Raw genomic sequence first — 13,740 nt, forward strand, 5'->3', positions numbered from 1 at the left:
GCAATTAATCAATGGACAAGTATAGTAGACAAATAAAATTGAAAAAAAAAGACCATTATTGTAAAAGCAGCAATTAAAAAACAAACAAAAACATCCTGCAAAAATGTCATCACAAAATATTTCGTTTTTAAGTCGATGCGTCACATGACAACACGTAATTAAAACTTTGATCGTTTAAAACGTGAACTAAGAAATTCCATAGTTTCCCTCTCGGGAGCTTTATTCATCTTAAATTAAAAAAAAGAATACGTTTGAATCTCACAAAAAAATTAATAAATGAAACGCGAGCGAATGAGAAGTACGGATGCCACACTTGCATGCTTTTTTTTTTGCCACACTTTCATGCTAATGAGCTCTCGCTGTCAGCTTTGGACTGAACCACTACACATTCACGGGGTAGCTTGTGGTAAATATGTATACATTAATCAGCAAATACAATTTATACCACAATACAACGTATCGTAGCTTGCTTTGTAGTGTTAAAAAAAACGAATGACGTTAGCTTTTGATTAGTAATGATGTCGTCGATGTTGAAGAAAAGCTGTCTGTCTGACGACCCCTTCTAAATTGAGGTGGGTGGTCTATCCAGGAAGCTTATCCAACTGTTAGGGAAAACCACCGTAAACAAAGTGTCTTTTTCTGAGTCCCTGAACTGTATTTCCAACGGACTACCACATTTAACACCTCTTCTCCCTCTTGCTTGCCCTTGTAGCTGTCGTATGAACCTGCTGGGCCACATTCGCCGCGTCGAAACCGGAAGAGGACATTTGAGGCTCGACAGATTTCCCCAATCAAACAACCTGCAGTCAGCGGTGCTGCTTTACCGAAAACATGTCTGAGTTCCTTCTGTTGCTCCTCATCGGCGTCTTGCTGCTGTGCTTGCTGGCCACCGTGGGGGGCTACCTCATCTACTCGGGCCTCCTGGCGGACGTGGACGTCAAGACGGGACCACCCCCGATTAGAAATGTTACATTTGCTTATAAATTCAAAGAGGGAGCCTACAAGGACAGCGGGGCAGCCTTCACAGAAACGTGCAGTATTGGACCCAAGCAGAGGACAATCGGTGTCTACTATGATGACCCCGAGCAGGTGCGTGAGTGTGTTTGTGTTTGTGTGATGATGACATAACACCACAGCACTTTCTTTCATGATAAGAGCATCTTTGACAGGGTTTTTTTCCTGGCTCAAATCGAGACAGAGGCGGCACTATTACGCCACGCCCCCCACTACCTCAAAATTCTATCTACGTTATTCTAATGATTAATCGAATAGTCTGCTAATCTATCAATCAAAAACCTTTATTTATCCGTAAATTAAAACTTAATGAGCATGAGCTCATGTCTCCTTTTCTACCCAAGAAGGCGGAGCACAATAACGTCATGACAGTCAATGCATACACACATAAAAGTAAACGAATGTACAATATATAAAATAACTAAGTAGTACTATTATAAACAGATAACTGTTGGACTACTGTCCACCCAGAATGGAGTGCAGAAAATGGCAACCAAAAAAATACTACTAGGCCATTACTATAAAAAAGAAAAAGAAAATATTAACTAGTGCTGCATGATGACATATTTCTATGCCGTTGCCCAGACCAAGTAATCAAACGCTGTTTGTAAACTCTATATGTCATAATTGCAATAAATATTTGTCTAGAAAACACTCCTAGGTCATACATATAAAACATGTCAAAATGTAGCAAACCGAGAACACCGCTGTATTCAGAACTTCATGGTCAAAAGTTCTATGCTATTTTAGTCTATTCCTTTCAATAAGTGAACCTTTGTAACTGTATGTAATTAGCTAAAGTTCTATGGTTTTATCACTTGATGATTGGATGCTAATTAACTGCCTCTTATAAAAGAAAAGTTTGCCCTTGAGGGATTAACCATAAAGGCAATCGTTTTTGAGAAAAGCAGCCTGGATGATGAAACCGGTCAGCTGTTAAATGCCACGTTGCACTGTTGATATTTTCCATCCTCACATGCTGGCTGCGGGCTGCGGGCTGCGGGCTGCCTCCTTTGACTCAAATTTTGCAAAGACGCAAACAGAATCTTTCCACTGCAGAGAGCTGTCAGACAGGAAATGCACACTTGACTCGTAGCAGTCCAAACAGTGGTAAATAATGTACACCCGGATGGGAGCAGCAGTCACACATGAGAGCATTTAGTACTTAACAAAATGTATTAGACCACCACACAATGTAAAGTTTATGCCACGACCGCTGTAATGTTTAAAACACCAGAGAAAGAATCTCTTATAATCAAGATACTTAAATGGTAAAATATTGTGAGGGCCTTCTTGGAATTGCTGTTTTGTTATTATTCTGCTGACAAATGATTTTGGGGTCTCAACATGACTGAAAATGTTTCTTTTTTTTCCAAACATGTCCTGGTGAAAATTGTCTGCGGCAAAGTATGCCGTCATGGTTGGATGATTATCTGAATGATTTGCCAAGAAAAAGGTTCCAAGGAACTGGCTGTAATCGTCATAATTATACGTTCTCACATCTATTGTATTATATAAGAGAACAATTCTTCAAAACAGACGATTTATTTCCACTCCCAGTTGAGTTCTACTGTTAAACTGAACATAAAATGAAGATAGTTATACATTTTATATTTAAAACAATTACATACCGGTAGCTTTGCCTTACGACAGTCTGTTTAGTTTTCATTACAATTCTTTACAATTTATTTACAGTGGCCCGCCACATACTTCGGCACCCTTGGATTCACCAGTGGATTCGCCAGTCTCTATTTTTTGTGAAAAATGCGTTTTGGGCAGTATAAGTAATAAGGGTGTGCCCAAAAAATGATTCTCATAAGAATCATGATTCTCATTTAGTACGATTCAGAATCGATTTTATTTAAATTATTTTATACTGTCTTCCCTTTGTTTGTGTGTGCCTTTATTGGGAGCACTGTTCATGTTGTACCCGATTTGGCCACTTAGGGGCAGTGTGTTTCCACACGGCCTGATACACTGTTAAGTTGTAGCCACATTAGAGAGGAGAAGGAAAAATTCACAATCAAGTTATTCCAATAAAAGTTGTGTTTTTTTGCAGCGTGGAGCCGTTCTTTTGAGTGATAAAAGTTGCTCACAGGGGGAAACTTTGTACTCTGCTTCCCAGTCAAGTCAGTGTGTCAGTGGAGAGGTTGAGTGCGAGAGTCAAACTTCGGGAAGGTTGTGGCCAGCGGCTCAGCGAAGAGCTTTTTTAGAACATTTCTGCTGGTGACACCATTGTTGGATAGACTTGGAGGGGATCACAAGGATGCTGTTATGTGATAATACACGCCGCCACGGCAACAGTATTCCATGACCTGTTTCATCTCTAAATAGGGGGGGGGGGGGAGGGACGCACACAGCTGGCTTTTACAGGAATTTGTTAAACAAATCACAGTCTTGTTGCGCTTGTCCTCTGCTAATTTTGTTTTAATGTTACTAATTTGGGTCGTAATGTTACATAGTCAGCAGGAACGTCTCCACTGACATTCACTTAACACTAACACATGGCTATTTGTCTACTCTTTTGCAGTCTATTTACTAACCACACACAAAAAATTACTAGGAATTAGTTTTTTGTGGAAGCTTAATGAGTGCATTAGTTGCCTAATAGCAAAAAAAAAAAAAAAAAAAAAAAAGGAATATATAATAATTCCAAACTTCCAGGTTAAAATATGTAACTGTGTTAAATACTCATATTACTGAGGATTTTTTGCCCGCTATGCCCATGTAATCATACTTATGACCACTAGGCAGCACTGTTATCACAGGCTTTGAGTTGCGTAGAAGCACTATCCTTCCCAATTGCAGCAATGCGTGTTAAGATTAATTTCTGGTGATTATCATTCTTTACGATTGATTATTAAATGTAATCAACTACAGAAATAAAATGCAATATAGACAGCACGGTGGAGTGGGTGGACTAATGGTTCACGTTTTTGAGGTTTGGAGTTTGAATCTCAGCTCCAGCCTTCCTGTGTGGTGTTTGCATATTTTCCTTGTGCTTGCGTGGGTTTTCTCCATTTCATTTCAAAAACATGCATGTCAGATTCTAAATTGATCAAATAAAATAAAATGAAATATTCTCCAATTATTGGCATGCAAAAATTGTTGGTACCTCTCTGTTAATGAAAGAAATAACTTGAATCGGACAAAATAACGGTACCCCTAGAAAAAATTGATAATTTGACAATTTGTGACCTCTAATTACCATTTACAAGTGTCTTCAAATTTGTAAACAGTCAGTCTGCCTTTTAAAGGGTGGCAAGTAGTCATTGTGCTTTTTGGTTGACATCGTGTGTACCACACTAAACATGGACCAGGGCAAGTGATGGAGAAAGTCGTCTTAGAAGATTAGAAATCAAAATATAGACAATAACCTTAAAGGTAAAGGCAGCTTGATGTTCCCATGACTACAGTTGCACAAATTATTCAGAAATTTAAGAGCCATTTGACTGTAGCAATTTTGTCCACGTGTGTATACGCTCTGCAATTGACCACTGGTGTCTTGTTCAGGGTGTACCCCGGTTCCCCTACAAAAAGCCATTTGGTATGGATATTCTCCAGCTCACCCATGATTCGAATACGTGCTTATTGCAGTATGGATTGCAGCTATTCCGTTAAGTAACTTTGATATTGACTTTCCGTGTAGTTTCTCAACGTCCAAATGTTCACATTTGACTAGTGTGGCAACTTTGTGTGGTTTAAACTGTCTGTGGCGTAGCCGACCTTCTCATCTTGCATTGTTTAGGTCTTTGAGTGAACACTGGCCAATTAGCGCAACATCTCGTTGCTCCCCCTTGAACTGTTTTGATTTGTAATGAGCATCCATGCTTGCGACTGTTTGCAGATGTGCTTGTAATTGCAAACGCACGCCTAAGGGATTCAGCAGTTTAGCCCGGGTGCCGCCTAGGGGTCATTTGCTGGCCTGCAGATGCACCGAACGAGCATAGATCAGCCACGTTTGATGTTATCGTTTACGATCAAAGAGTGAGTACCCGGACCGTAAGGGTTTCTCCCTGTTCTGTCTAGTGCTGTTATAACAGATTTCCAGACGAGGTAAACAAGCTCTTGTTGTGTAGCAGGGCGTAAAAAGAGTAACCGCTCCGCAGTCAGGCTGTCTGGCTGCGAGATTCATCGAGGAGAGTGGGCAGAGGCCTGTGGGTGTGTCGCCAGGGGGCATGCAATCATTTAGCAGGGAGTGAGCAACTGTGGAGATAACAAACGCAATCCGTTCTGGGGTCCTGAATCCTGATCAACATTCGATTTGTTTGTACAATAATTAAAACTGTGAGCAGTTGACGCCCTCCATAAAGTTGCTTTTATAATCGTCTCTAGTGGTACCTTGGGATATGAAGGACACAACTTAGATTTTTTTTATTTTATTTGTATTTTTTTTTGCTTTTACTTGCGAGCAAAGAACTCTCATCTCTCTTTAAAAAAAAGAGACTTATGTATGTGTTTAATGTCTCTCCCAGTTGAAGTTTACTTTCAAATTAATACATAAATTAAAAATATAAAATATAAATAAATATAAACAATGAAGCCATTTTTGTCCCCAAGTATTGATTGGGTAAAATGAAGTTATTCTCTTTCATAAATTTTTCTAATTAGATAATAAATTAAAATGTTTTGTTTGATCAAATATTGGTTAATTAATTACAATATGTTTTTATTATTTTCTTTAACTGTTTTATTATTAAAATCTGTTATTTTACATAGATTACAAAACAGTAAAATATTGAATTACATTTTATTAAATGATAACTATCTTAAATTGTATTTAAAATGTATTGTTATTGCTATTTGACATTTAATTGTTTGTTTTTTTACATTTTTATTATTTTTTTATTATCATTAAATGACCATGTCCATCTGTACGTTTTAAAAATCAAATTGAGGAAAAATGAAGTTATTATTTTTTTTAAATAAATTTATCTAATTAGAGAATAAATTAAAATGTTTTGTTTGATTAAATATTGGTTAATTAATTACAATATGTTTTTATTATTATTTTCTTGAACTATTTTATTATTAAAATGAGTAATTTTACATAAAATACAACACAGTAAAATAATGAATTTCATTTTATTAAATGATAACTATGTTAAATTGTATTTTTTTGTTATTGTTACAAGTTGCTATTTTACTCCTTTTTTTAAAAACATTATCAATAAATGACAACGTCCATCTGTACATTTTAAAAATCGAATTGAGAATTGCTTTAGATGAGCCGTGTGTGTGATGTCATCCAGGGCTGGACTGGACATCTGGCATTCAGGGCAGATGCCTGGTGGGCCAGTGTCTTTTGGGGCCGATGCAGTGCTTTTTAATTATTATTTTCCTCCATTTCTACCCCAGTCCATTAAACCATTTTGAATATAGACAGCAAAACAACATCAGTCAATATCAGTGGAAGAACTATGTGTTAGGCACGGGTGGTCAGGAGTCGGGCTGGGCAGGGGCCGGGTCAGCAGTCTTAAATCAAATACCAGGGCCGATTTAAATTATTATAATTTTTTCTTTGATGACAATTTTTGTGCAATTTGAGGCCCATTTTATCAGAAAACGTGTTGGTTTAAAAATGTACAACTTTTAATGCTCTGTAAATGCAGCTGGTCTTTAAATGGTGTCATATTGTGCTCACTGTTCACGTGTATTTTTCCTGTTGCTCCCGAGGCTTCTTATAGCAGGCAGAGGAGAGAGAAAAACATTTCACACGTAGACATGTGTGGGAGTGGCACTGAGGGATGAGTTGAGGTGTGGCGCTGGCTGGAAAGAGGTGTATAAATTAGATGTAGTTTGACTCACCTTGAGAGCCTCGCAGTGCTCCAATTCATCAATGAGAATTTCTGATCAGAGCGCCGGGTGCCGCTGCACTCCCCATCAAATTTATTAGCATTTTACCGCCGCGTGTATGTCTGTCGACGGAAACAACATGATAGGTGGAGGGCTCATCGCAAGGGGCTGCCACTTTTAAAAGCGGACATAAAATGAGAAATAAATATGTTGATACTCTGCTATGCAGTTTCCAGAATCATTGTGATTCAACACTGCCAGCACGCCGGGGCCCGTCCCTGTCGTGAAGTTCCCATTTCATGTTTATGGACGCCTCCATAGAGAGCAAGTGCGAAATGAGCGCACAGCTTTCCAGATTGAAACATGCTTGCTGGGTGACAGTCTTTTTTTTCCCCCATCGTGTGTGCTCAAGGATGCACCGTTCATCTTTTTTTTTTTTTGCTGCAGACTAAGACATTAGCACACATACTGCTATTAGTCAGTAAAACAAGGTGTTGAAAAATGTCTTTAAATCTTCCACACGATCATTTCTGTGGCTCGTTTGTTTTTCGCCCCGATGCACAGAAAAATGGATAAAACGACCCGGTATTAATCATAGATGCGAAAGGGAGTAAAACATTAGTAGGCGAGGCAGTCAGCAAATGCAGACGAGCGAGCGATTTGTTCATCTCTGCTATTAGAGAAGACCATCTCCTCGCTATGCGACATCTGGCCGAAGGGCCGCGCTTCGGCCAGCTGGACGATCAGCTGCGCAACTGCGGCCAAGGATAACCACGTCCCCGCCTCCAGCCGGCTCCCCGCCATTGCCACTAATTATGCATGCCAGAGCTCCCAGGATGCCGCGTGTAATTACCAGCAATCTCTAAGCATCGCCTCAAGGACCAGAAAAGACCAGAGCTGTACTGCACTTGGTTATTTGGTGGATTGACAGAAAAAAAAATGACCAAGGGCCATTGGAGTCTCATAATTGCTGTGGATGTTGAAGATGGGTGGAATAAGGATTCGATTGATCGTGTGTCAGTCAATCACTGAGGTTGTCATCTCTTGAAGAAATTAAGGCACATAGAGCATCCTCCAGAGGGCACAATTTAATTTGCTGCTGAACCAGTTCAATTAAAAGAGAAGCAGAAAGTAAACAGGTTGAGAGAGTTTAGTTTGGTGCAGGACCATTTTGTTAGCCTATTAGCGTAATCAGGAAGTCTTTTTGAAATGCTCATAAGTGTTACCCAATTGATAAAAATATACCAATGTGCTTGATATGTTTTCTAAAAACATTCAAATATGACTTAATGCCTTTTCACACTGCACTTAGTTTTTTTTTGGGGTGTCCATGATTGGGCAGAGCACAGGGATAACATTGTTATGGTGCAAGCTTGCCCTAGCATGGATGCTTTTCCTGCTGGTTGGTCTATTACTGTTAGCACTCTGAAATCACTCTGCCAACCCCTCTCCTGTTGGATGAGCCATCGGACATCGCAACGTTGCTGCTGCCGAATTGAAATTTTTTTCAACCTGTGGCGCAGTGCCATGACGATAAATGCCCACCTTGCACGGCGTTCCGTCATCGCGCAACACATACACAATGAATGGGTTTGTCAGCGGTGCACTGCGCCCTGCTACGTGCAGTGTGAAAAGGCTTTAAGGCAACTATGCTAACAGGCTATTGTTTCGATGCCTCATCAGTAAAACGCCTCTTTTGGTCAATGTCTTTAGTTCATGAAATTGGATGAGGCAACATACCAACAAAGTTATCCGCAGACAAAATCGTTGGGGGCTGCCATCTTGAAATCACGTGAACATAGCATGCGTTCCATGCAAATTAGAAGTCACATTTGTTTTTGTAATGTGAACGAGTATATATATATATATATATATATATATATATATATATATATATATATATATATATATTAAGATCGGATTTAACACAAAAAAAATCTAATTGGGAATGTAGCCTCAGTTCGTGTGTTTAATCAGAATTCGAGAACAGTATCATTACACCTTGTCCTAATGGGATGTACAACACATATATGTTCTTTCTTTAAAAAAACGATTAACATTAATTAATGTTACGATAATCGATCAACAGTGCTTCATTTGCATGAGCATGAGGGTGAAGCTCACTTGCTTCCCTGCTACGTCCCATCCATTGACGTGACAGCAGACGGCCCATCACATCATGCTGCACAGCCCTATTACTTTCCAGTTCTCTCCTGGTCCTTCCTCATCTCATCCTCATATGGGCTAGGTTGAGGAGGGATGGGATCCAATCGGCGAAGACAGGTTATCGCTCTGACACGCTGAGTCTCGAGACAGCTCTTGTTGAGGCATTTATAAGCCTGTAATCTACTGTGCTCCTTGCTCTCCATATGTCACCCTCTCTGCTTGTGTGCGCCAATATTCGCCCACACTTATCTGCCTTAGTATTCCAGAAATAGGTGTGAAATCACGCTGAGAACAACTGAACAGAATGAGATTGCGTAGGTGGTAGTGAATGGTCACACCAGCAAGATCTTGTAGGGATTTGTAATTAACTCATTTGCTCCCCAAAACGTATAAATATGTTCTATTTTAAATGTTTTAAGTCTCCCAAAGACGTATTTAAGTTTACGTTTTTTTATGCTAGAGCATACAGAAGGCTTTGATGCAGCCTCTCAACTGCAAAGAACGGTTGAAGAAATGGTAGTTATTACACAAATGGCCAGCAGGGGGCAGCAGAGCAAAGGAGATCAACCAGGGGCCGTGTTAAAAAAAAAAGCTCATTACTCACATTTCTAAATAGATTTGTGAATAATGATGAAACTTAGCTATATTCTAATGCTAATTGCTGTAAACGGAATCAGATAGAAATATACTTTTTTCCCTGATGAAAGAAGAGACTCTAATTTTTCTTTAGGTAGGTTCCATGTTTTTATAGCAATAGAAGACAATATTCTGTGGGCCTTGCAAAATCAGTCAAAATCCAGTATACAGTGAACGGGATTGCTTCTGTGAAAATGGCTGGGAGTGAATGAGTTATGAAGCGAGAACTGGGAATGTGGCAAGTTAATTTTTGTATTGTTGCTAAAATCAAATACTGACTAAGTGGGGAGTTGCTGTAAAAAATTTAATAGATCAAGATCAGTAGTGGACATTAGACAGAAAAAGCTCGTTAACTCGATGCTCAATGTCAAATGATGGTCACAGATGATAAAAATATTAGGCGAGGATTTATTGTTTTTGTGAAGGGGACTAATAAACTGAGCTGTTATTAATGTGATGTCAATATTCAGTTTTGTTGTTGTTGAAGTTGTTTTAATCAAGGACATTGGCTCATTTTTGGTAGCTGGAATTATTGTTTGTTGTATTAGATTACATTTACCAGCCACATCAAGTACTCTTCTAGACTGCCTGACACTATAGAACATAGGTGTCAAACTCCGGTCCTGGAGGGCCGCAGTCCTGCTGGTTTTGGATGTTTCCGTTCTCCAACACAGCTGATATATGATCAGCTCATCATCAAGCTCTGCATAAGCCTGAGAACGATCCTGCTGATTGGAATCAGCTTGTGTTGGAAGAGGGAAACCTCCAAAACCTGCAGGACTCCGGCCCTCGAGGACCAAGATTGCCCACCTCTGATTTATAGGCTTCAATCACCCTTACGTTTGAACTCGACGCAGGAAAGCCGGAACCTACTGTAAGGTACAAACCACGTGGCCACCCTGGAGAGTTATAACAGTAATGCAATTTGGTGAGTGACATGTTGGGTCAACATCAAAAAGATAATAATAAATAGGATTGTACTTGTTGGCATTTAAGGAATCGTGCCTCATGTTGTCATCGTATAATAATAAACAACAAGGGTGCAAGTATTGAACCCTGAGGTACTCCAAGCTCAAGGTGAACAAATGGGAGCACAAATTCACATAAAAGCTCAATATAACTTATATTAAAGTTGGGAGTGAAACGGTAAAATAAGTATGAATTTTTGATATTTTTGAGATGATTTTATTTCTACTCACGTCACTGCAAAAGCTGAGAGAGCTGCAATTTTTTTGGGAGTGCCTCAAAGGTCTTTTTAAGTACAGCCTCAATATTAGTAAGAGCTGCTAGGAGAAAACATTACAGCAGACTCTCAAGGAGCTGAGTCGTCATAATAAAATCATATCGGTTTCTTGGCTGTTGGGTTTTAGCCTGGTGTCCTGCAGCCTGAAGCTAGAGTTGGCCTGGCTTGAACAAGTACCACCTCTACACACCACGTATAAAGCTGCCACGTTTAGCTTTGACCAATTGCAGCACGGGCCAGCCGTCTAAACAATCCACACCGAGTGCTGATAGCCAGGAGGGAAGAGATGCAGGGTCAAGAGCGGGCAAGATGAAGAGAGTAAATCGTCATTATGTGTCTGCTAATACAGAATTACCTCTGTCAGCTGTACCTTTTTATTGTTTAAGAGCCCTCATCCATCAAAAATAGCCCTTGTAGCCTCAGGCAAAGAATTGCTTTTGAAATGACTTTTTCTCCCAACAGACCCTCAGAGACATTGCTTAAAGAAATCCGGTAGAGATGAGAACGGCACCGTTTGTGAGGGGAAAACCTTTAGAACCAAGTGGCTCAAACCTTCAACCGAGGTTCGCCATATGTGTCTTCGGTCCGAGAGCTCGAGTTCAGATTCTGTCTTGCGGCTGAGGTGAAGGCTCCGCAGTCTATCCCGGAGTCTCATGCTCCGCTTCATCAAAAGTCCCAGAAGCCTGTCCTGCAGCTACCCGAGAGAAACCCAATGTTTTGGAAGCGGCTTACTGTTGCTTTGCATGGACGCTCGGGACTGACATTTGAAGGACTCCGTTTGACTGATAAAACAACGAACAACATTATTTGGAGTCTTTTCAGCTAAAATACTATTTCAAGAGTAGTTTTATGATAAATGTTTGGTATCCGTAATAGGTTAATTATTCACTGACTTCTTGAGGGTAAAATGAATTCAAATTCACAACAAATCGTGCTCGAACAGCCCCCAGAAACTGATTAGCATTCTGTATGTATGTTAGCAACCCGTTTAGGCAGCTAATTTGTTGGGTGTGCAGACAGTGTAACATAGATAATCCAAAATCCAATGGCCATCCCAAATCAACCCAATCAGACCTAAAAGTCAAGCTAACTGTGTTAAAAAGGGGTTTTCTAACTCGTATCCTAATTGCCTTTTGTTTCTGAAGCTATCTGTCTTGTGGAAGCAGAACTCCTCTTTGTTTGTGCAACTGTGTAGGATGAGAATGACAGCGGGAGTCCGACATGATATCATTAGCGAGCTACGGCTTTGGCAAACACTCCCTCGTCTCATAATCAGAATCGAGCGTGAGAGATGGCAGCATTGTGCCAAAAGAAGAAAAGTGGGAGATATTGTCCGCTCGGCGTGAGCCTGCTTATATTGTTGTTGTGTACTATCACTGGGTGTCTGTGTTGAAAGGGAACGCAGGAGGCTTGTTGCTAGCCTGATGTATTTGTTATGACAAAGCAAAGAGGCTCATGTCGACCAACTCTCACTCACTCGTAAATCTTGATGGCAACAATAAGGTCAAAACGGGCAAGCTCAGAATTAACTATGCTGAGATTATTCTTCAATTTCTTGAGTGACAATTATTTTTTTTTACTCTCCTCTTTTGAAATCCAAATGTGATAGCGGGTCCTAATTAACGGAAGTAAATACCCTCCGCTTCCCCATAGGAATGCAGTTATTATTTTATTTAAACTAAAAAATACCACTGTACTGTTTTTAATGTGTTCCTTTTGCTCTCAACGCGAGCGCCACGTCCTTTACAATAGACATATCATGGCGGTCGTAATGTAGTCTGACAGTGCAGACACAGCTATTGACAGAGCCAGGATGTCCCGCCGCTCTTTCTTGAATGAATAATTCACTGTCAAAAGCTGCAGAAGGCAGCTGCTGAACACGCCGCTGTGGCTCTCTGCCAGGTGACAGTGTAGACTCCGATGGAACCAATATCTATTGTTACCATTGCCTATAAGATGCAGGCATTGGAAGGCATTGTGGAATTTAATCTAATACAATATATTTAATAGTGCTGAATTCCTGTGCGCTAAAGTGCAGCATAACGCATATCTCACAAGGTGCGAAAATGAGACAGATACGAAGAGCAGCGTTTTCGATGTGATAATTATGTGGAGATGCCAGACACTTGTGGATGAGTGATGGTTGCTCCCATCTGTGCCCCCCCCTCAGCGCCAGCCCTCCACAGACGGGTGCTGTCATTGAGCGGCAAGTAGCAGCATGTTGGTCTGAAAAGAAACAGCACTGTTTTTATATAGAAATATATCATATACTGCAAGGCGCAATATATTATTTTCTTTGCGCAGCAATCAATGACAATTTTTATTTTATATAAGGTTTTATTAAACAATACATAGTATTGTATGACTATATAACGAATGAAGAATTGGTTTTCTTTTTTATATAACCAACAGTTTTCATTTCTTAAAGTCACATTGTTTATAGCAGCTGAAGGCATTTTCTTGTAAAGAAAAGCTAAATTGGTTACAAAAAAGAAAATAAGAACAATTATTGTGCAGACCTCAAAAGTCAAAATCAAAACTCAGGAATCTATTGTGAAAACCGAAAAATAACATTATTCATTTAATCCGCCTTCTATGGATGTTCTCCGCTTTAACGTAGTTCCTGACATAAGTCTGTGAAAAGTACTCAAGCACATTATTCTGGTTTTAAACGTGCTAGCCATGTCAGTTTTAGGTTAGCGTAACAATTAGCATATGTATGGCTTGTCCTTCTTTCCTCGTCATCCTTTTGTGAGAACGATACTTGACAGAAATGTAGCTTATTCGCTGCCACGGCCAGGCGTTGACTAGCGACTCTGTAACGTGTTTTGCTGCAACCAGCCGCAGCCAAAGCTTGATGCTAGCTAGCTGTTGCGCGTAAGTAG

The 13,740-nt window shown here is 39.9% G+C and overlaps 1 protein-coding gene across 2 annotated transcripts in view; it reads left to right on the plus strand.

Annotated features, from left to right (window-relative positions):
• Positions 1–427: 427 nt before the first annotated feature.
• tex264a (testis expressed 264, ER-phagy receptor a) overlaps positions 428–13,740 on the plus strand; it is a 60,888-nt gene continuing 47,575 nt past the window's right edge. The window contains exons 1-2 of one of the 2 annotated variants that reach the window (XM_086086839.1): positions 428–572; positions 713–1,089. In XM_086086839.1, the coding sequence (XP_085942965.1) occupies positions 832–1,089 (258 nt within the window). In that variant the 5' untranslated portion in view covers positions 428–572; positions 713–831. The other variant, XM_086086838.1, reaches the window with a different exon arrangement.

This window comes from Leptonotus elevatus, chromosome 10 (genome assembly GCF_054856555.1).
Source record: "Leptonotus elevatus isolate MCC_2025b chromosome 10, RoL_Lele_1.0, whole genome shotgun sequence".
In the NCBI taxonomy this organism is placed as follows: domain Eukaryota; kingdom Metazoa; phylum Chordata; class Actinopteri; order Syngnathiformes; family Syngnathidae; genus Leptonotus; species Leptonotus elevatus.